At 47.5% G+C, this 22,503-nt stretch overlaps 2 protein-coding genes across 5 annotated transcripts; both read right to left on the minus strand.

Annotated features, from left to right (window-relative positions):
- Nucleotides 1-1,587: 1,587 nt before the first annotated feature.
- On the minus strand, nucleotides 1,588-17,462 carry zgc:65895 (uncharacterized protein LOC393546 homolog). 3 transcript variants are annotated; one of them, XM_057027772.1, is made up of 3 exons: nucleotides 14,737-17,462; nucleotides 4,488-4,539; nucleotides 1,588-3,467 (listed from the first exon to the last, which is right to left on the minus strand). In XM_057027772.1, exons 1-3 carry the CDS (start codon nucleotides 16,713-16,715, stop codon nucleotides 3,198-3,200), a joined length of 2,301 nt encoding a protein of 766 aa, XP_056883752.1. In that variant the 5' UTR covers nucleotides 16,716-17,462; the 3' UTR covers nucleotides 1,588-3,197. The 3 variants fall into 3 exon arrangements, with proteins under 3 accessions (XP_056883752.1, XP_056883755.1, XP_056883753.1); XM_057027775.1 differs by lacking the exon at nucleotides 14,737-17,462 and adding an exon at nucleotides 6,467-8,125; XM_057027773.1 differs by lacking the exon at nucleotides 14,737-17,462 and adding an exon at nucleotides 4,623-5,518.
- A 1,529-nt stretch (nucleotides 17,463-18,991) lies between these two features.
- LOC130522901 (insulin receptor substrate 2-A-like) lies at nucleotides 18,992-21,997 on the minus strand. Of its 2 annotated transcripts, none has more exons than XM_057027777.1 (6): nucleotides 21,839-21,997; nucleotides 20,866-21,329; nucleotides 20,502-20,748; nucleotides 20,135-20,384; nucleotides 19,587-20,058; nucleotides 18,992-19,513 (listed from the first exon to the last, which is right to left on the minus strand). In XM_057027777.1, the coding sequence occupies exons 2-6, from the start codon at nucleotides 21,321-21,323 to the stop codon at nucleotides 19,177-19,179; spliced, it is 1,764 nt and encodes a 587-aa protein (XP_056883757.1). In that variant the 5' UTR covers nucleotides 21,324-21,329; nucleotides 21,839-21,997; the 3' UTR covers nucleotides 18,992-19,176. The 2 variants fall into 2 exon arrangements, with proteins under 2 accessions (XP_056883757.1, XP_056883756.1); XM_057027776.1 differs by having other exon boundaries at nucleotides 19,587-20,061.
- Nucleotides 21,998-22,503: the final 506 nt, after the last annotated feature.

Here is a 22,503-nt window from a genome sequence, read left to right on the forward strand (position 1 = left end):
TGCGTTCAGGCCCCCCCTTGGCTGCCCCATGTCACGGGTCAGCCTGATTGAATTAAACGTGGTGGGCGTTGTAAGAACCACTGATTGACGAGATGAGCGCACGCATGCACGCACTTACACACACCCACCCACATCGTGTGGTTTAACTGTGTGACTCACCTTGGTGTTATCCGATGTCCTCCTCAGGTTCGTAGAGGCAGCTGACGTGTTTAAAGCTGATGTTGACCAACCCCATGTGTGCATTTGCACGTGGGCGTGCATGTATGTGGCGCACACTTGACTTGTTCTTCACCTGACATATTCTCACAAACAGAAATAAAATGTCTTTAATGGTTGTGGACATAAATCAACACATATACTCTTATCTCCATCCTTCTTTCTAATTTTATATCAAAATATGTTGATGAACAGGCAGGAAAAGGCCCATAACTGGACGCTAATGAGCCCAAATCTCAGCCCATTTTTATGGCAGAAAGTTAATGATAAAACAAAATGGATCAGGAAATGACCACAACTGACCTGAAATGGCAGAAACTGAGTTTGATGAATCACACCTGGTCTTGGACCCATGAATTCTCGAAGAAGGAAACCAACTTCAGCTGTGAGGGTGTCTCCTTCCAATCAACCTCTGGGAGTTTTTCCTCTGCACATTCACAGTCACCCGTGTCTGCGCTCATAGCGCGGCGGACGGGATAATCCCGTGGACGAGGGACCCCGCAGGACAGTCTGGACGCTCAAGGTTTAAGCAGCAGGCCACCTGCTTTCTCAGCACCAAGGAGCCCACAGGGCTGCACAGAGGGGCGTAAAGAGGATTTAGGGGGTCAAATTTGGGGCACAATGGTCTTTGTTATGTTTAGGGAGGATCCCAAAATAACCAGGAAGGTTGTCAGGTTAAACATGTCAGGGTGAAACGTTTCATTACAGCAAAGGTTTGCTAATTGAACACGCGACGTGAATTAGCGATGTTTATATTTGGACCTTCCGACACCACAGAAGACGCAAATAGACGAGGCTAATCCATCCGTCTTAGAGGACATCCTGTCCTGATGGCAGGCAGCTTGAAGAAAACACCTTTTGTGAATGAACACTGGATTTATAAACACGCCATCTGGATCGAGAGCAGCGCGGCGCCACAGAACCAAGGTCACCGACCGGAGACGCGGGCCAGATCAAAGCAAGGACGACAACATCAAAGAGGAGGACGTAGAGAGAAAGTCTTCATCCGGTCACATTTTCATCTGAATAGAGCAGGAAGCTGTTTGAATATGGAAGGAACATTTTTACACTTTAAAGGAAAACAAACTGAACTGATCTTGATAGAAGCACAACACAGTGACCTGGGGGGGGGGGGGGAGTAATAGGTCTCGTTTGAATTAATGCACCTCATTTAAAAATCGGAGGGACATAAAATAGCACCAATGACGTCATTTTGAAAGGGCCCCACAGGCAGCTTGTTCATCCACATGAGGGGACGGAGCAACGGGCCCCACATACACACGTTCCCGGCTGGACTGGGAGAGAAGGCAGCTTTGACTTTCGGGGCTACGACCACCTGAAATTTGGAAAATAAGAATAAAAACCAGCCAGTTTTGCCTTTTGATGTTTTTATTTTGAGGTGCAACTGTCTAGTGCAAATGCAACGTCACATTAGTGATGGGCTGAGGAACATGCACGAAACATCGACATCACATGTGCCAGGCATTTCCCTTTCATCTAAATTCTGTCTCACGCCAAGTGCCTCCTCAGTGTTCAGCGCTCCAGTTGCACCTGGGAGCAACTCGAGCACTTGGCTGTACAAAACAATTATTTCTTTTTTTAAAAAAAGGACATGAAATATTCACTGTTGGTTAAAAAGAAGAGAAAAGGAAACCCGGGCGTCTCCAAGATGGCGGGAAAGTCTGAACAAAGTCGAGTGGACCAACAGAACGGCTGCAGGAGAGACGGCGCCCGGCCTGAGTCATGACATCGCAGGTAGTTCTAAAAAACCTGGCAAACCATAGATAGATATATGCACTTGCACGTGCACACGTACGCCATCGGACTAAAAAACTTTATATATGTATCTATGGTTAGAAACCAGGCACTTGGCAGAGTTTGTATCTGTACAAAGTTCACAACCAGGAAACAGTCACGTCGTTTAAGGCCCCGTTTACACGACGATTTTGGATAAAACGCAAAGCTTCAGTTCCGTTTTTGCTGCCCGGAAACAATATAAAAATGGGCTCCAGAGCGGAGCCTTTGGAACAGCCACAGCTGAGCGTTTTCAGGCACGCGCAGTCCTAGACCCTACGTAAACGTAGAAGAAGAACTCTGAGCGTAGAAGAAGACTGGCGCGGCTCTCAAATTCATGTTCTCCCCGTAAGAAGGGGCTAAACCTCGCCATCGGTCCACTGGAAAACTTTGGTGTTTGGCATGATAATCGCTGCTGTTGCTAAGGTGTTCACGTTGTGATCACGTGCTTCTTGATCCGCGCATCTGGGTCGCTACCGCCAACTACTGGCCCGACCTGTGTACTACAGCGCACTGGTGCTCTGCTCGTTTTCAATACGCGCCCGCGGAACTGTTTTATCATGAATTCTGAAAACGTTGTGTTAACGGGGCCTTAAATACATCAACAACTGAAATAACCCCCCGACCCCCAACTAAAAAAAAAGTCCCAGCATGATTTTTATGTTCCAGAACAAGGGTGGTCTGTTCAAAAAGTCCCCAGATGCTGGAAAAAACAAAAACAAAACAGGAACACAGTCAGCTGGACGGTCTGACCCTCGCTGCAGGGATCAGAGGTCGTCCGTTGTCGTCCGAGAAGGAAAAAGTGCACAGGCCGCAGCTCGAAAAAGTAAAAAACAGCCGTGGGGCAGGTGGACGGTGCTGGGATGAAGAGGGAAACGAGACAATGGCACAGGTTCCACTCAGCCAGGGACCACGCGCTGCATCAGGGCGGAGCCTTGAGACGACGACAGGGGCTGATGTCACTTCCTGTCAGCTCGTCCTTCCTCGATTGTCTGAAGCAGGACAATGCAGGGACACACACACTCACACACACACACACACACACTGGTGCAACGGCTGTTAAATAAAATGTGCAACAAAAAGGGTTTTCCGCTTCAGGTGTGAGCGCGTGTGCGCGCAGATGCTCATCAGTTCACAGTATGTTAGTTAGACTCCGCCTCCTTCCGGGGTTCCCCTTTCCCCAGTGTTTACGCTGACGTCCCCGAGTTTTGCGAGGAGGGGAGGAGCTGGGTGGTCCCAGGCGGGGCCGAGATGGGAGGCTGAGCGGTGGCGGTGGGGGAGCCTCCGGTCTGGACCTGGGCCTGGAACTGGGCCATCTGCTCTGGGCTGGCCAGGTTCTTCAGCAGGTTGTTCTCCTGCTCCAGCTGCGTGTTGCGCTCCATCAGCTCTTTGATCTGCTCCTTCAGCACCTCCACCTCCTCACGCACAGCGTACATCAGGTGGCTCTTGACCAGATCCTGGCGGGCACACGGAGACTCGTCAGAATTCCACAAATATATCCCATTTCCCTCAACAATTGGACTAAATCTTTACCGTGATTGTCTTCACTATTTGGTTTTATAACTACATTTGCGCTTTAAACACAGAAAACACTATAATTAAGCAATTACAGTGTTCAGTCAACTGTACCAAAAAATGTATTTATTTCTTTTAAAACTCATTTCTTAAGACGACTAATCAAAATTGGAAATTTTAGTATTGTGACACACAAAACCACAAATCCACTGCAAGTAATTTAACTGAATCAGTCGGGTGTATTTTAAATAGTTTGTTTCTATCAAAGCAGAATTTACAGCTTTTTTTAAAACATTAATTCTAAAAAGCTGCAAAAACTGCAGCGGAGCCCCAAACAGAACACAGCAAAAGATACATTTTACATCCTAAATTACTGGAATGGGATGTCACCATGGAAACGGCTTTATTTTTACTGCCTTCATTTTATATTTTGACAGTCTGAGATGTGCTGGAGCAGTCTCGGGGATTTGTGATGAATAATCTGAGCATCTCCCCCTCCTCCTCCTCCTCCTCCTTTATGCAGCCAGGGAACAAAATGTTCCCGCACCGGGGTGGGAGGGGCCTATCACCGGCCGAGTTATTTATACCGACCCGTGTGGAGGTTGCCGCTTGCCTAGCAACACGGGCCTGAGATGAGCAGAAGAGGGGGAGAGGGCGAGAGACTATCTATTTGCATGGGAGAGAGCGAGAGAGGGGGCGGCATGATGGCGTGTGAACGTTAGCCCGGCCCGCATCGGGCTGCCAACCGGCCGAGGGTCCAGATCGTGACAGTGCAGGAAAAGTCCTGCAGCAGCAGGTGCAAACGCGCACACGCATCCTGCCATCGACCAATCCACCTGATCACGAACGCGTTCCGATCCCAAACATGACGTCATGCTGCAGGTATGGGCGACGGTGTCAAAATAAAAGCCCGAGTGGATGCAGCGGGATTACGTAACAAATAGGACCAAACGCACTCTTACCATCGCCTGTTCGATCTTGTTGTCAATGGCCACCACACTGGCGCCAGATGAGCTGAAAGAGAAGACAAGCAATCATGTTGATGATGCAGCAAGCAAGAGGTCGTGAAGCGAGCGGAGGTTCGCCGCGGCCGTTACCTATTGTCGACCCGGACCGATGCGCTTTCTTTCCCCAGCACAGAGGACAGAAACGATATAGAGAAATTCCTCAGCTGACAAACGCCAAGATCCATCGCCACCGTGTAGCATTGGGAGTTCATGCTGCCATTAACACCCCCACAGGCGAGACTTCGGCGGCGCGAACCGGAGCTCCAGCGGTAGAAAAGTAGAAAAATCGCGCATCGTTGGGAGCAGGAGACTCCGGGCGCCCGCAGCCGGAGGAGAGCACACAAAGACTGGAGCCACCGCTGCGGCTCCGCGCACCGCGGCCGCCTCTGCGCATAATTAATGCGGACCGCAGCCACAGTCGCAGCTGATTGGCGGAGGAGGGAAGCTCATTATCATAAAGTCTGCGGGAAAGCGAGGAGAGCGAGCCCGCCGGTATATAAATGTAAACGCTCATCTGCCTGGTCCACATGGAAGAAAATACAGGAGGGAGCCCTAAAGAGCAGAACATCGACTTGATCCTGACCAGTTTAATCAAAGAAATTTACATTTTGGCATCATTGTGGGCGGATTGTCTCCCCCTGTCGGTAACAGTTAGATATTAAAGCGGTCACGGTTTAATTTTATTGTCAAATAACTTTATTTTAATTATCAAAGAACAAACCTAGGACTCAGAAATGTACTTAATGTATTTTTAGATACACTTGATTTTAAGTTGTGTACATTAGTCAGCAAACAATGATTTGATCGAATTTACGTAATTATTTAAGTAAATTAGTTCAGCGTTACACGCTGTTAAGGGTGACAAGCGGCTGGACTATTTTACCCTCCTTCGGTGACAAGATCATTTATTTGGCCTTTATTTTCCGAAATTTCACAGTGAGAGAACAGAAATTTCGATGCAGTAACATTAATGTATAGAATTTAATGATTGAATTAAAAACACTTGATCACGACAACCGTGACTATTATCGTTATTATCATTATTAAACTGTGAAAACAACAAGCAATGATTATTCTACCAGTAACTACTGATATTTAAAAGTATTTTAACACTCATAAATGTAGAAATAATGTCTTCTAATACTTAATTTGAAATCATTTTAAATGTATAATATTTCAAAAATCCCTTATATTTCATACATCACTTTGTGTTAGAAGAAATATTAAAGTTCCAACTGCAATTACTTCAATACCAGAAACCTCAGGTAAGTAAAAAAAAACATGATTAATGGTTTTGGGCGAAAGGAGGCAGCAGAACAGGATTATCACGATCATCTTGCCTGATCAGATTTAAATGATGGTTGTGGTTTAAAGGGTGTGGCTTTGCTGGCATCAGCACACATCTGTGTGTCAGCAGTGTCGGGGCAGGAGAGGGGCTTTCTGTCCTCTGGCTCAAGCACTCGTGGGAACTCCGACGGGGTGACGGAAAAATAGCCGTGTTGTCGTTTGTGTGCAGAAAGACTAAAATGTCTGTAAAATGAAGGAAAAGTGCGTTTGTTGTACATTTGATGGAGTTTTCTTTCTTCTTGAGGGGGGGGGGGGGGCGGGAAAAAAAAACTGGAACATGCCAGGATAGACTCCTCCTTTTGGTCTGGATCTGACAGGTTTAAACCGACACACACGCACACACACGCGCGCCCACACACACGCACACACACAGAGTATGGTGCATGTGTGGATGCTAGAACATGGTGTCGAAGTCCTCGTGGCGTCCGCATATGGACTCGGGTTTTTCAGATTACATTTCCTGGGTGAACGCTGCGATTCTTTCACTTTGCTGACGACATTCAATGGACAGAACTCCACACACGACAACCACAACAGTCACTCCGCCACCACCGCCGCGCTGACAACAACACCACAGCCTTGGTTACCTCTTCAGATGCTTCTCGAGCTCCCAGAAGAGCAGTTTTACAGCCATGGACGTCCTGCCTGCTCCTCCCGCCTCAGACAGACCCTTTTCTCTCATTGATGCTCTCAGGCTACACAAACACTCCCACCGAGCAACTTCCCCATCGACACAGCCCCGAAAGAAACCACCCCCGCCACCACTGCCTCCGTCCTCCTGACCCGTGGCCTTCGGCCCAGGACCCCCTGCCACACCTCAACTGAGTTACACATAAGGGACAAACAAAGGTGGCCACAGCAGAGCTGTGTGAAGGGAAGTGTGCGTGCACGCCTGACGAGTCCTCGCTGAGCCAGAATCGGATATGGGAGGGGGGGGGGCTGTGATGTCACTGCCTGCAGGAATCACGTCACCTCCTCCTCGTCCCTGTTACATAAATGATCAGGAGAGATGATGCTGATTCCTCCAATAGGATGATCTCCTTGTGGCCACACACCCTGACGGGCACACCCCTGGCCACCCCTGAGCCCCTCCCTGCACTTCCTGCGGGGGTCGCGTTGTATAAGTACCATCATCCTTCAGCTTCTGACCACCACATTATAGTTCCGCTCCGGCTCACGTGCAGTTCCACGCTGCCAATAAAAGTGCCCCACTTTTCAAGATGGCGAGCTGAGCTGGACTGTAGCTGGGCGGTAAACATCCTCCCCACAGCTTTGGAGGACAAAGAAACGGCTGCAGCGAGCAGAGCTGGTTGGTGGCATCAGCTCACTGCACGCAGAGCAATAATAAACCCTGCTTAGTGAAGGACATGTCTTCGGTTCCTCGCTTCAGTTTACGCATCGCTGATCCCCCCCAAACAATCCACAGCCTGACATGTGACCACTGAGGGCACAGAAATGGATCTAGCTGAAGCCATTTTTTTAGGGATGTGTCCCAAATGCTCAGAATCAGGTAGAGAAGATCCGGATCACCGATACGTGACAGAAACGTTCCGTTGTCCATACGTCCATGTTGTCAGCACTAACCATTTTTAGACAGCAGAAAGTAGGCGTGTTGACATATACTGTTGACTCATGTAAGTCGGGTCACGAAGGCGCCATGACGCATATGCAATGTCAATAAGACGGCACCCAGGGTTCGGAAAGCTCAAACCCAATAGCTGGTAAGACCAGAAGATATTTGATTCTATGGACGTCTTTTACTTCCTTTAAAGGAAAGGTCCAGCCAATCAAGGACGGCGGCAGGGACTGACTCAGCCAATGGCAGCATCGTTCCCGACATTACTCATTCATGATGTGTTTACGTCCATCTCAAGCTTTGTTTACCTGACATGTTCACGTCTGTTCAGTCTACAGTTAATCCATGTTAATCCTGCTGGTCCATAAACGCATCACTAAGCCGGGGACTAAACAATCAGGCAGAGATGATTCATTCACACCACAATGGCCACCTTACAGCTTTATGTGCTTTTGTTCAAAACGGACACGTGCTAATATTTTTGGGTGTGGGTGTGGGGGTTGGGGGCTGAAATTGTCTCCCCGCCTGTGGAGAGGTTTAAACAGACCCACACAGCGACTGTGGTGCGGCCCCGAATGTCAGTTTAGACAGGGCGGCTTCCATGTTTAACCACCAAAAAACAAGGCGGAGCTTATCCCAACAAACAGCAGAAACGACCTCCATGCTGTCAGAGAGGCCTGAAACCAGCAAACGTCTCGTGCAGTCGTTGCACGTGCTGGAATGCAAAGCAACCCTCCCATAATTCACCCCCATCAAAAAAGAAAAAAGCTGGGTGCAAGTATCTACCGCAGCGCCAGTGAAAGCTGGAGCTGAGGGTGGCTTTGGTCAGGCTGCCGTGTGTGGTCCTCAGATCCAGCCAAGTCTTCAGCAAACAGTAGTTAGAGGCAGCACGGGAACATAACCGGGAACATTTGGGGCGACTTGCGCTGCTCCGCCTGACACAAACACATTTGATTCGCGTCCAACTTTGCAGAAAAAGCGGCGGAAATTTGGTCCGAGTTCATTTGTCGGCGGACCGACTGCAGAAAGTGCTCGTGATGACGTGAGAAAGGAGGCCTATCGGGGTGAATATTCCTCGGCTCGTGCATGCGCTGTCTGTCCTGTACCACTCAGGGGTATGCGTCCTCCCACCGAGGCAGCTTCCTGCCAGCTCAAGGCGAGAGGATCGATAACGCCATTGCAGCCCGAGCTCTCAGGCAACAGCCCTGATTAGAATCCCGGCTTGTGCGCCACACATTTATTCATTTGTTTCCAAATCCTGCATCTTATGCTTTGCTAATCACTCCAGCAGCCTTCTGCATCACTTGTCCTGCAGCAGTGGGGCGATGTGAGCTAACGAGAGTCCCTACATGTCCGTGTGTGTGCGTGTGCCTGTTTTCAAACTGGTGAAATCCGGTTTCAGCGTCTCCTAGCGCTGGCATTTACAGGAGAGCCGAGGCCGACGGCAGGAATTCTGCCATATAAATTTGAAAGCCACAAATCACAAGACGAAGTATTTATGAACATCCGAGGAGAAAATAAATTTCCTGCAGTGTGGAATAACTCCATTTCTAACATTTAATTCCCAGCAAGGTCACGATCAGAATGAGACTTCCACTGGCGTTTGCAGACAAAACAAAGAGCAGAAAGTCCTGAAAGCTCTCATGTCAGTGCTGCCACGGGGCAGCGAGTCCATGAAGCGTGAGAGAATCGGTCTCCTCCGCGCACGCAATGCCTTACATAACCAGACTCTGTGCCATATGGGTCAAAAGAGGGAAGGAAGGAGCGGGAACGCTGCATGTTAGCTCGAAAAAGGTGGGAATACGCCTCGTTTATGGGGTGGATGAGGCTTCATCTCCACTTTAGATGAGGGAGCACAGAGACTGCAAATTAGAATTCAAATAATTTCCCCGATTCACCAAGAAGGATCGATTCTACTGTCGTCAGAGCCGTTTATGTGGTCAAACTGTTCTGATGGCGATTACCCATGATGCACTGCCACAAGACAGAAGTAAATTGATAAAATGATTTTTCTTTCAGCCCCCTGGTAGATTAGCTTAGGGCCCCGAGAAGACCGGGTTTCTAGATTTAATACGCTTCAACAGCGGTTCTGACATTTTACACCTTCAGATCAGACTTTTTTAAAAAGAAATTTTAAAGCTTTAACATCACCACCTTTTAACATCTGCCCCACTTCTGCATCCATTTTAAAAATCAAAAGAAGATATTTTTTTCCAGGGAAAACAAGCAGCAGCTCTGTCCTATTATCACATACGGGGTTTAAAGTTTTCTGATGAATTAATGCTTACGTTGTAAAGCAGAGGAATTAATGACAGGGGCCCCTCTTAACAGAGAAGGAACTAAATTGTAAAGACAGCATGTTGAGGCGTGAGGAGCAGAGATTAAAGAATTACATCAAATCTGGCTGAAAACAACAATTATCTCCTTCTGCTTCAATCTCTCCGGAAAAGAATGTCTGGCAGCTCCCTCCTCAGGCATCACGTCGTCGAATAAATCGGATCCAAGCATCATCACGCACGGTTACAATATTAATGTGCCAACAGGACGGATTCTGGGATTCCCACCGCTGTTGCCAGAAGCACCAAACGCAACTGGCAGAAAATCCTGCTTTTTTAAATAAAGAAATCAGCCAAAAGGGTCAAAGTTTCCAGAAGTTCTGTCACAGTTGGGTCGCACACGGTGAAACTCAAACAGTGGACTCAAAAACCGTTTGGGCTGAAAGATCAAATTAGAAGTGAAACAAACGACAAACATTCATTTAACCTCTGGAACAAACGGGTACAATTTCTCGGAACCTGCAGGAACGTCGGAACGCCTGGAAGTACAACAAAAGAAAATTAATTAATCAAACGAACCGCTTCCAAGGTTCCTTTGATGGTCTTTCTGATTTAACCAGAGTCAATGATGTCGCCGTTCCTGCTGAGTCCAGCCTGTCAGGAACCAATCGGAAAGCTCCAGCAACAATGCCGACAATGCCTCCTGGAAATGTGCAGTGGCACCGGGAAGAATTTCCCACTTGTATTTGTCACATGAAATTACAGGTTACAGCTGAGGTAAGGCCTCCGAGCTCAGCAGGATATTTGCCATGTTGGTTCCATCAGGAATTTCAAGTTTCTCCCTGGTTCAAAGAAACAGAACGACTTTTCTCTCGCCAGAAGGGCCGGGAGGCTGAGGCCGAAAATAAAATATCAATAAAGGTGTCAAAGGAGGAGTGATTGATGGCACTGGCCTAAAGGGAAGCCTGGGATCCACAGTCATCCAGTCTGAGCTCATAAACACACACACGCGCACACACACACACACACACACACACACACACACACGCACACACAAATTACTCTCCTCCCAACCACCAACAAAGGCCATGAGAAAACAAAGGCGTCAGAGCTGGATTGTTATCTCCAGGAACGCCGACATTCCCACTTAAACCGGGGTTCCTTGATGTAAATGATTAAAAAGTCAAAGACACAAAAGCAATTACAAAGTGGAGCAATTGTAATAAAATAAAATAAGAATTTTAGGACAATTCTAAATTGCAAAATAATCCTTCAAAAAGGGAAAAAAAATATAGATTTCAGAATGTTTTTCTTTTCCTTAAACGTTTAAATATTTACACTTTTTTCTCACAATAATTAAATAAAATAAAATAATTAAATAAAATAATTAAATGTTAAAAAGAATAAAATAATCTGAACTAAATAAAATTGTCCATTTTTTGACAGAAAGAGCTGCTAAACTCCATCCACACATTTACATTATGCTGGGAAAAAATATAGAAATGAGGAGTGATTTTGTTTTGATGAATATCAATAAAAACAATAAAAATCAAAGTTAAAGTTAACATCACATTCTCAATGGTAGCAATTATTCCATGCTATTTGTTATTGAGAAATTGAAGTGAAAGCTGGAGTCAATCCTTCAAATAATAATCAAAAAAAGAATTATGTGGCAATATTGTCACTCATAATCTATTATCTCTAAAATTGGCAAGTAAAAAATCTATTCATTACAAAAAAATGTGCTTTTTAAACGGCTTTCAAAACAGAAATTTCAAAATTAACCCTCTAAATGTCACCCTTTCCACAAAAATCTGTTCCCCGACAGATTTTGGTCGTTCCTCAGGCCGGGACAGTTAATAACCGAATCCCCATCATGCATCACGAGCAGCTCGTCGGTACAACCATTGCGTGCACAGCACACTTCTCTGCTCAACTTCATTCGAGGTCAGTACTGCTCAAAGAACAAGACGTTTCCATAAACAGCAGGCAGGGAGTTTACGAGCTCATAGCGCCACCGCGTGGTGGGACAGGGAACTGCAGCACTCCCATTTAATCGGGACAAATGAATGACATTTATGGCGAATAACACCATAAGATGGTTAAAAAAAACACGTGAAAAATAATCTGTCCATCCATTCCAAGGGCGTGAGTCAGGAATTTCACATGTTCTATAAAGATGATGATGTCACCTCTCCTTTATGGACAGATCCAGTTTCTCCAGGTGAGCTTTATTGCTCTTCGCATCACGAGCTTTGCCCCGAAGGAAATGAGACACGGCACCAACACAAAGCTGCAGCAGCCGCGGGACAAACTCAGACTAAACTCTTTAGTACCTGTCAAATCCCACCTCCAACGGCGAGTTCAAAGCTTTATTTGTTCAATCAAGTCCAAGCATTTCTAATAAATGTGGGCGTTGTGCAGGCTGGTGCATGGATTTATAAAAAGAAGGTGTGCCATTAAATAATTCTGTTGGAGTTGAAGGAACTCCATGATTTTGTTTTGGATACCAAAAATAAATATCCACAGAGTTGCAGTAAAATAGCTGAATGCTCCGTATTTTAAATAAGGTCAATGCAGGTTGATGCAATACAGGGGATTCCTTACTTAATTACCCGATTCCAAGTTCTGAGAGGCCCTCAAACTGGTTAACTGCTGACAGGCACACAGTAAGTCAAAAACAGGAGTGTCAATATTAACAAAACACAACGTACGAGCCAGAACCAGTATAACCACAGACGTCTCCATGACAACATCGGGCCGAGTCCGAAAAATACAGCGGCTACCAGTCACACGTTCAGGTTTTCGGTCCGTAAAATCAAACCGTTGGGCGGATATTTAATATCGTAAAAGGAGCATTAAATTGCAGTCTGGTTTATTGTAGCTGTAAAAGAGTCAACATTCATCCAAACGTGCACGCGCCTTTTCACTACCACACGGGGGGGGGGGGGGTCACGTTGATTGTCCCACTTCCATTTGTGGCTGAGCTTCAACTGCTGCAGAGCAACTTTGATTGTTGAGACTGAAAAGTGTTTTGTGCTCATATCCGTGAATGATTACAGCATGGAAGGATGAAGTCATGCTCACTCACAACACACCCTCAAGAGCAGTAAAAGTGTAATAACACAATTAAGAACCCTGGCCTTACAAACGTTTGCAGTGTCAACACCAGGATGTTTCCCAGCGTTGTGTTGGGACGGCTAATGTTGCCATGGTAAATAATTCCAGCTCAATACATTCAGAAGCATTCACAGGGTCTATTTTTTGCTTCGGTCAACAGCAGAGTCCAGAATACTGGGCTGACATCATCCAGCGATTGGAAATGATCGATGCCTGACTTCAACAGAACGTGCTGAACGCAGGCTTTAATTATTGACTGCAATGACTGGAATCTCCATTAGCGTGTCAGACGGCTGCCACCGATCAGAGCGAATACTGACAATATTGATCAGCCAGCTGACACGGTGGAACCGTCTGGGTCTGGGACGCTGCTGGACTCATTCCAGACCTCCAGGTCAGGTCACATCTGTCTGCTGAGGGGAAACTCACCCTGGAAGTAGATATTTTCTATCTGCCGTCTCAAGTGGAAGCTCCAGTATGACTGACAGGTTCACTGACAGATTCAGACTGACAGCAGGTCAAACCTGCAGCTGTCAAACCCAAATTCCTTCTCAAGCACAACTCAAATAATGTGCAGATGAGCGGAGTTACAGACGTGTTCAGTCCTGGTGTATTTAAACACGCTGAGATCAACAGGAGGAGAATCAACATTCTTTACTGTGGGCTGCACGTGGGGGTTCGGAATTCCTCAATGGTAAATACGGGTGTCTGGTGCACGTGCAGGAGAGTGGGGGGGGGGGATAAACTGGCCTGAGGTACAAGTGGAGCAGTGGTGAGGCGGAGGAGGATGAGGAGGGAAGAAGAGAGCAGAGCCAGGCTGCAGCGTGACACCAGCGTTACAAAAGCAGCCACGTTTCTGGTGCACGGACTGCAGGACAGTGGCTGATTCATGGCAGGGAAACACACCAACCCAATGGAGAGAGACAGAAATGCCACACACACACACACACACACACACACACGCTCCTAACAGCCTGCTGGTAGTTGCTGACAAAGGGCAGCAGTCCCCCACCCAGCTGTGTCTGCAGCTGAGCGTGACCACAGACTTCGTCCACACAGGAGCAGCACCTGATTTCGAGCTCCCGAACTGAAGCCGGGCAGCTGGAAACAGCCCCAGATCGGCTCCGGCTCCCCTGCTGGGCGGCTTATTGAATCAGGAGCGTATTTACGAGTTTGCAAAGCGACTGCTGCTTTCATTGTTTAGGTCTCGCGATGCATCTGTCCGCCAGTGGGGAGCGACTCATTCAACTGTTTGTGTTGGCGTCCGAGAGCCAAGAGTGTGTTTCACATCTCAGATGTGGTCTTCGGGCGACACCGAACATTCAAACCTCTCGCCACAGACACGACTGTCACCTGAACGCACCGCAACAGCAGCAGTCCCCTGACAAACAGGAGACGGGACATCATTTCTCTAGGGATGAAATCAGTTTAGCATTTTTGACATTAGCAGCAGCTGATATGACCCCAGTGTGCAGAACACAAGTGCATATAAATAAACAATGCCGCTGAGCTGATAAGTACCAGGCTCTTGGGAAAAAATACTGGGCGACAAACCGGAAAAATGTCCTGCCATGGAAACACTGTTCAGCAAGTCTGGGTGATGCAGGGGTCAACCGGGACATCTGCCACGTCTCCAATGTGAGTCAGCTGCTTCTACTCTAAACTCTTACGCGGACTTTAAACACATTTGGAATTAGAATGTCCAGCAAGCTGTTGTTCACCTGCTGCCCTCTAAGCCTGTGGCAGGAAACCAATCGCATTCGTCTGGGCGCACAGTTGCAGAGTTCAGTTACGGTGGCAGAAACTGACGGCTGTTGAAATAACGAGGCTAAAAACCACACAATCAAGATCAAGAGTGATGGCGACCGAGGCTGGCTGAGCTCACCTGTCTTCTCCTCCTTCGTGCTGAGCCCTGAAGCCCGCGGCGGCAGCAGCCATGAAGGCACTTGCCTCCGCTGACATGCCCATGTGGGCCAGCGATCCAACAGAGCCGCCCGCCTCCACCATCCCCTCTCCTCCAGACAGCCTGGGCAGACCCAGCAGGCCCTGGTGCTGGAACAGGAGCTTCTGGGCGTCCTCCAAGTGGGAGGACTTACTGAAGGTCACTGCTCCAGGAACATGGGGAAACGCTGCACCCGGGGTGAGAAGGGGCTGGAGGACAGCAGTCAGGGGGACGGACGGGGCACCATGGGCGGCCACGCCTGGGGGGGTGACAGTGGAAGGGGCATGGACTTGTGGTTGAGGACTGATCTGAGCTGGAATGCTCTGGGGTAGTCCAGTAAATGTTGCCTGGGCAGGTGGTGCCTGACGTGGAGTCGGCAACTGTTGAGCGACGGCGGCGATGGCTGGGACTGGGGTCACCGGGGGTCCGGCGGTGATGTGCGGCTGCAGAGACTGGACCTGCGTCTGGAACGGAGCAGTGGGCTGGATGAAATCCGGCTGCCTGACCCCCCCTGCAGCCATGAGTCCTGCATGCAGCTGAGGGCCAGCACTGAAACCGCCCTCTGCTTGTTGGGGATCCACAACACTGGGCAACTGATGGGGCAACATGAGCGGAGGCTGACTGAGGACGCTCTGCGGCGGTGCTGCAGAGAAAGTGAGCGGTGCTCCTGGTTTCTGTGCGGGGGCCGCACCAACAACCTCCGGGGGGGAAACGTAGCTCAGAGGAGTGGTTTGGGTGAGCCCCTGAGGCGGGCTCTGAACGGCCTGCGGACTGGTGAAGTCCTGGCTCGGGGGTTGATAGGGCTGTAGCGTGTGGGGCAGCTGGACAGCAGGTACACTCTGACTGACTCCAGCAGTTCCTGTCTCCGGCTCTCCAGCCACATCTGCACCTTTCTGTGCCTCGGCTGCAGTGGGATGGGGGATCTCCTTTTCATAATATTCTGTGCACGTCCATCTACCTTTGCGGAAAGGCTCAGAGTTAGTGTCTAATTTTACGACCCGAAAACGAGAAGCGGTGGCTGTTTGAGTTTGGGTGTGGTGGATCTGGCTGTTGGGAGGCGCAGTTACAGAGAGACTGGCCCCTCCTCCAGCTCCCTGCGCAGCCACATTAGTGATATCAACAGCTGTGGGAGGAGGAATCACAGCAGCCATGCTAGAAATGTTCCCACCACCTGGCTGATGTGGCTCAGCGGCGTTCCCACCTACGCTGGGGGCGGATGCATGGTTCGTGCCAACTGGAGGTTTGGCGTTTTCCAACAAAACTGGCCTGTGTGGCTGGCTCAGCCCGGATTTGGAGGCCGGAGCTGGGCTTGACGTACCCAAGGGAGTCAGAGTTGGTAGCGAAGGTTCTCCCCCTCCCAAACTATCAGAGTGATGATGGCTGTGTTGTTGAGGGTAATATTGATGATGCACAGACCCATTTACCATTGAGGTATGCTGATGCGTTCCATGGGGTTGAAGGGGCTCATTAGGGGACACAAGCCCAGGTGTTTCAACCCCATAAAGACTGTTCAAGGTCTCATCAGATGAGCTTCTCTCCGGCAAACCAGTATCCATGGTTCTTGGTACAGAAACGTCCAGCATGTCAGAAGAGAGGTCCTCTGTGTGAGACTCATCCAGATCATCGTAGCTCTCCGTGTCATCGGCTAAACTGTTGTTTCCACTCACGTTGATCTGAGCCGAAGTTACGCTCGTTATCTGAAAGCCACTTTTCTTTTTCACCTGGGCCCCAGTCACTTGTGACAGCGGCTGGTGGTGCGGTGCCGGAGAGGAGGATCCAGCCTGGGTTGGATTGTCGTCGCCCGAGTTGACGCCACCGCTTCCGGCGGAGGAGGATGCGGACGCACCGCTGCTCCCCCTCCTGTAGTGGAACGCTGTTTTTCTGCTCCCGGTCGGGTCTCCAGAAAAGTCCTGGTGGTGCATCGTTACCGTCAATTAGTTGTTAAAAGAGGACAGCTCTTTGCGCAACTGCTACTAGCTAACAGAGATGCTAGCTAGCTGGGTCAGCTGCAGCACCGCGATACTAAAGAGCCATAAGTGAGAAGTCAGATGATTTATGTCCTCTACAAATCAAGTTCAGCGTTCTGGGCTCAAACTCGACAGACTGCAAGCAGCCTCGTTCTCTTTGACACACCAATCACTCCAAACTCTATAAAGACGTAAAAGGTTGATGCAAAGAGCAATAAAAAAAAAAAAGATAAACAACAAAAAGAAATGTAACAAGCTGACAGTTAGCTTAAACTGTGTTGGCTCGCCAGTAGCGCTGGTCGCTGCAGTCTTCTACATTTCTTTTCCCGATCGAGTTTATTTTTTCAAGCGTTAGTGTCACAAAAGCATTAATAAGATGGTCAAGTCCAAAGCAGCGTCGGTGTTTAGAGTGAATGTGGAGGCTCCTTAGCTGGCCGGTGAATGTCGCAGGAAATCATTCGTCGCATCTTTTCCCGGACGACGAGTGTCTTTTTAAACGCACCAAAAATGAACCTAACGAAGAATTAACTCCAAGCATTCACAATGAGAACTGGAATCTGAACAATAGCAGTCTTTGTGGCGGTAAAAGGCGCTCGATAATTCCATCCCGGTGTCTCTTATGGAGTCCGTGTTTGCTGTATCATTGCCGGTGAGCAGGAGCAGCTAACGGGCTGTCAGTCTCAGAGGAGGGAGGAGGAACGCAAACACTGCGACCGCGCATGCGCACGTGTGTCCGACGCCTCAGCTGGGTGGTAGGTTCACGAACAATCGGACAAACTCGCATAACAATAAATAATTGACCTCTTAGGTCTCATCCGTTGTTTTTGGTAACATATATTCCAACATGAATTTTCCCCCTTAAAATAAGCACAACTTATGACGGTTGTACTGTTTACAGAGAACACCTTTCTCCAGAGCAAGCAAGTATTCAGAGCGGGATAATTCCATTTTACAATAGTTGCTAAGAGTTTGAAGGAACCATTAGGCTGACTTCATGTTTTCTTGGAATCGACTCTTCGGAAGTGCGACTATTACAGTGTTGTTTACAAACTTCGAAACTTTGAATATGTTTGCTGATGGACGCGAATTCTAATCTCGAGTCTTTCTAACAAATATAGCATTAAGCATTTCATTTCAGTAATTTCTCCTATAAACACACAAAAAGATGAGCTCTATATTTTATCCCGATCGCTTGCAAGACAATCCAGACTTCTCACGTTGTTGGTCCTGTCTATATGAGTGCAGGCCAGCACAAGGCTGGGAACACTATGCAAGTGAATGCACAATTTCTTCTAATACCCACTGAACACACGGCTTGCTTGAAGTTACACCGTGTGCATAGCTCCAGGGGAATTCCCATTGAACAGCAGGTAAATTATAGTCGTGTCATGCCTGTGAACACACTTCCAAAATCTGGACATCTTTGCTGAGCACTTGATATGCACCTGTAGGGGAGGGTGGAGGATGGGAAAGTTCCACTGAGAAACCTAATTCCAAAGGTTGCGCAACGTTGGAACCACAGAGAATAAACAAAACACGAGCAATGGCTTCTGTAGCCTTTCATGCCAACCGTCAAGTTTTTGGACAGCCTCAGGTACAAATGATAGTGCTAAAGTTAAGTGTAATTTAAAATAAATAAATAAAATAATGAAGAGCTGGTTTATGCTGAGGTTTCAAACATTCAGGCGGTACTGGCACAGAATGAGCTTAGCTTGACTCTCCCTTCCCAATCCTGATTTGTGTTTACTTTCACTTGGAGGAAGGCAGTGCCATTTGTTGCTGCCAACACATCGGCTGCATATCTCATTTAACAATTATGCTTTTGGTTCAACACGTTACTATCCAAAACATTCACAAATAATAAAATGATATAATCCATTGTGTAATTATTTAGTCAATGGTTTCCTGAGTGCTAGAGATTAGAATTCGCTGATTTATTTACTGTGAATCAACTCTGACAGCTGTTTATGACCCAAACATTCGATGCAGAAATGGAAACCTTGCCAGCACCGATTGTGTAATTTCCATATAAAAACACTCATGAAGCGATTTTATCATTGTGCCAAATCCTAAACAATAAATTGGGTCAAGGTCAGGTCTGCAAACAACAGGTTAACGTGTGACGCTTAACACTACAGGCGGTAGAGGGCGCTATTGTTTCATTGCAGCCAGGAAAAGGCTTCTTCAACTGCAACTTCAAATGGTTTCCTGTTCAAGTATGCAGAAAATGATGCATTCATTTGACTTTATTATTTTTCTTTAAGTGCTGTGGAGTTTTAGATCAAAGTCTTCATAACAGAGTCTTGATTAAATCCACAATACAAGATCTGGGAGATGTGAAAGCTTCCGTAAATTCTGCCCCGTTTTTGTTGGATTATATCATCTCCTGCACCAGATTAGTGACGTAAACCAGCTCTCAGCATGTGTTGTCTTGAAGACACGAAAGCAGACATGATGACAATAGGCTCCTCCTGACGGGCGGTCCAACTGGACTCCAGTCTGAACTGGACCCTCCCTGCCGCCTCATGACAGGAGAACCGATCACGTGACCATGGATGGTTCTCACAGGGGTTGATGTGGTCCAGGTCTGTCTTGGAGGTCTTCTCTGCTCCCCGCAGCCCACGCTCAGCTGCGATTGGCTGGTTCCTGCTTCGGACTGCTGGCTCGACATGGATGTCAGTCTGCATGGTTGAATGTGCTCTTCTGTCTGAGGTTGTGATGGGAAAAGGGGAGCAAAGCACACGGAGGTGGAGCTACAAGACAAGAAGTGGGTTTTCAGTAACAGAATGTGTGCATGTGCGCCAGGGAGATGTGCCATGAACTTACCTGTTGATCGATGTCTGAAGAGTCGAGCAGGCTGGCCAATCGTGTTTGTGTGGGCTCGCCATGACGACATAATCATCTGGAGGCTGGCTCGCCTGTGGTGACATCATCACGTATCCGAGGCCCTGTTCTTCTTCCTCAGGTTCCCAGTCCTCCATCCCACCGGGATGATGTTCTGGTTTTGATTCCATGGTGATTGGATGGGACTTAGGAGGGCTGAAGTGCAAAATAGGCCTCAGGGCAGATTCTGGTTTGTGGGACTCCCTGCGAGTTGGACTTTCTGGTTTCCTGGTGGGCGGAGTCGCACGTGGACCCGGTGATCTCACATTTACCGGCTTGTCCTTGTGTTTGGGTCGGCAGCGCTGTGACGCCAGAGTCTGACAGTGGTTGGTGGAGGTTGGCGAGCCGTTGAAAGTGGGCAGAACGCGCATTGCCCTCACAGCTTCTCGAACTGCCTCGTGAATGTTCTGAGCTGCTGCTAGGACATAAAGAGGGACAGGCTCACCATTGGTGCCAAGTGAAACGGTGAAAATCACCTCATTTACAATCACCTTGATCTGTTGCTTCCATCCAGACTTCACCTGCTCCGCTTGGTGCCGACCGGCCGAGCTCCAAGTAAAAAGACCCATCCAAGTGGCCAAAGCGGCGAACGCTCAGCAGCGGTATTGTAACTGACGGCAGGTCGCTGGACACACCCACTTTTACTAAGATGAGAGACGACACCGTCAGGCAAAGCCGGCTCTCCCCCGTTAGAGACTTGGAACAGCCGAGACCTCTGGGCTTCACAGTGACAGGCCAAACCTCAAACAGGAAGTAAAGCAAGACCCAAGTCAAAACAGCAAAATCAAGCAGAAACACACACGTTTCGCAGGAAAAGGGGGGAAAATTTGGGAAAAAATAATAAAACCCTGTTCACACCTCCCTGAAATACGGTGTTGGGGGCAGAGTACAGTACCCGTCATCCTCTTCACTAAAACCTTCCCTGCACTCCTCTTCCTTCCATTCCTCAATCAGCTTCTTCACAGCCAGGTACCATTCTTCCTGCTCCCACTGGTCTTCTGCCACGAGCACCATGGTTTGATCCTTGGCATACAACGCCACCGTGTGGCCTCTCCTAGCGCTGCAGATCCGGCTCACACCCAGGCAGCACCTCAGATAGATCACCCTAATAAAACAATTTCATTCAGAAAACAAGACTAGTTGATGCTACATCTAAAAATAGAAAACAATGATAAATGAAAAATTTAGGAGATGCCCTTTAAAATGATTATTTCACAACAACCCTTGTTTGCTGGAGCCAAAGAGTGCAGCTTTGCTACCGGACTTCTCCATCGCTGCGAATTTCTGCTGGTTCTTGTACCATTCCAGTCGGCTCGGTCCCATGTGACTTCCTGCTCTAAGGACAAAATATCTTCTGTGGTTGCGCTCCAGCTTCCCCAGGTAACCCTGTTTCACCACGTCGCTTTGCTGCCATGAGGACATGACAAGGGTACTCGCCAGAGGAATCAGAGATGTGGCTGTTTGGCTGGAGCAGAAAAATTCCTCAGTGAACTGTGATGGCGGGTTTGAGTGCAACCCAGCAGGGTGGTCCTGAGAATTCTGCTCCTCCTGGTGGGTGATGATCCAGGGGGGAGGACACCGAGGTGACTCCCATGCTTGGTTGGAGCTGATGCGGGACAGAGTGGTACCGTTGGAAGGTCCAGGGCTCTTTGTGTTGTGGTCTACGGCATTTTCCTCCATTGCAAACTGAAAATGTTCCAAATACACATACAAAATTATTTATTGGGCTGCTATAAATTACACTGATCAATAAGCACGTTCCATTGGCAATGAATCATGAATATATCGATATGAATATGACCTCTGGTTGTATAATTAATCATTCAATTAATTATTCAATCTAAAAGGAGCATTTGCTGTTTAAACAAGTAGCGTTCACTGATCAGATCTTTAGCTTTAATAAATCGGTTGTTTTTTTTACCAATTGAAATAGAACGAATTTTAAATAAATATATTCACCATTTGTGCTTAACAGCAGCCGAGAGTTACATTTTTAATGTGAGAATGAATCATTTTCATTTGCGTATTTAAAAAAACAAAATGGAACTGTAACTTCCAACGATTATTGAGTGGTTGCTAAATAAAAGTGGTGGTTGCCATCAAATTAACTCTTGAAAGACATTTGAGTTCGCCCAAACTAACCAATTGGCTCGTTGGCCTGTGTTTATCATGCTCCAATTTTAAAAGAATCTTACCTTAAGGGGACGGAAAGAAACATCACAGCGCAGGCAAAAGCACTTGATCACCTGGTTTTCTAGGTCAGACTGGGATTTATTACCTGGTTTTCCAACAAGAACAACGTTTACGCGGACAGGTCAACACGGGCGCACCCGGTGGCAATCAGTGAGACCTTCACGTGTCGCTCGGAAAGTTAATCCCTAAAACAAATTGGGTTCAAGAGAAAAGTGAAAATTAAAAAAAACGTCCACGTTGATCCACCGACACCGCGTGATAAAGTTTATTTCTAATTAATTAACGCGAGAAAGCGAAAAAATGTTTGAAATAGAGACGGATACCAAAAATGCTGAATATTCCCATTTTGAAAATGCAACACAACCTGTCAAGTTACTGCAAAGGTGTTTATATTACAATTCAGTTGTTTTTATGAGACGTCAGAGTAGAGGAATTAACTAGAAAAATAAAGCTGTCCAATAATTGATTTTGCTAAATGCACGCATCTAAAACAAAATATAAATTCAGTTTATAAAAGAGTGGGACTATAACAACAAAGCAAATGAAAAATAAGAAATGACAAACAATTCAGTGGATTTAGGCGTGAAAAATGGAGCAAATTTGTTTGTCTTAAATGCACAATTATGTGGGTGTAGAAGAACTTCCTGCAATATCTGTTGAAGATCCG

Source organism: Takifugu flavidus, chromosome 3 (assembly GCF_003711565.1).
Source record: "Takifugu flavidus isolate HTHZ2018 chromosome 3, ASM371156v2, whole genome shotgun sequence".
NCBI classification, from domain to species: Eukaryota; Metazoa; Chordata; class Actinopteri; order Tetraodontiformes; family Tetraodontidae; genus Takifugu; species Takifugu flavidus.

Coding starts and splice junctions, on each gene's coding strand:
- zgc:65895 (XM_057027772.1), bottom strand. CDS start 16,715: ATGCACCACCAGGACTTTTCTGGAGACCCGACCGGGAGCAGAAAAACA. Junction 4,540..14,736: donor CACGAAGGAGGAGAAGACAG/GTGAGCTCAGCC, acceptor CTTCTCTTTCAG/CTCATCTGGCGCCAGTGTGG. Junction 3,468..4,487: donor ACAAGATCGAACAGGCGATG/GTAAGAGTGCGT, acceptor TGTGCCCGCCAG/GATCTGGTCAAGAGCCACCT.
- LOC130522901 (XM_057027776.1), bottom strand. CDS start 21,323: ATGGAGGAAAATGCCGTAGACCACAACACAAAGAGCCCTGGACCTTCC. Junction 20,385..20,501: donor CAACACCGTATTTCAGGGAG/GTGTGAACAGGG, acceptor TTCCTGTTTGAG/GTTTGGCCTGTCACTGTGAA. Junction 20,062..20,134: donor GATGGAAGCAACAGATCAAG/GTGATTGTAAAT, acceptor TTTATGTCCTAG/CAGCAGCTCAGAACATTCAC.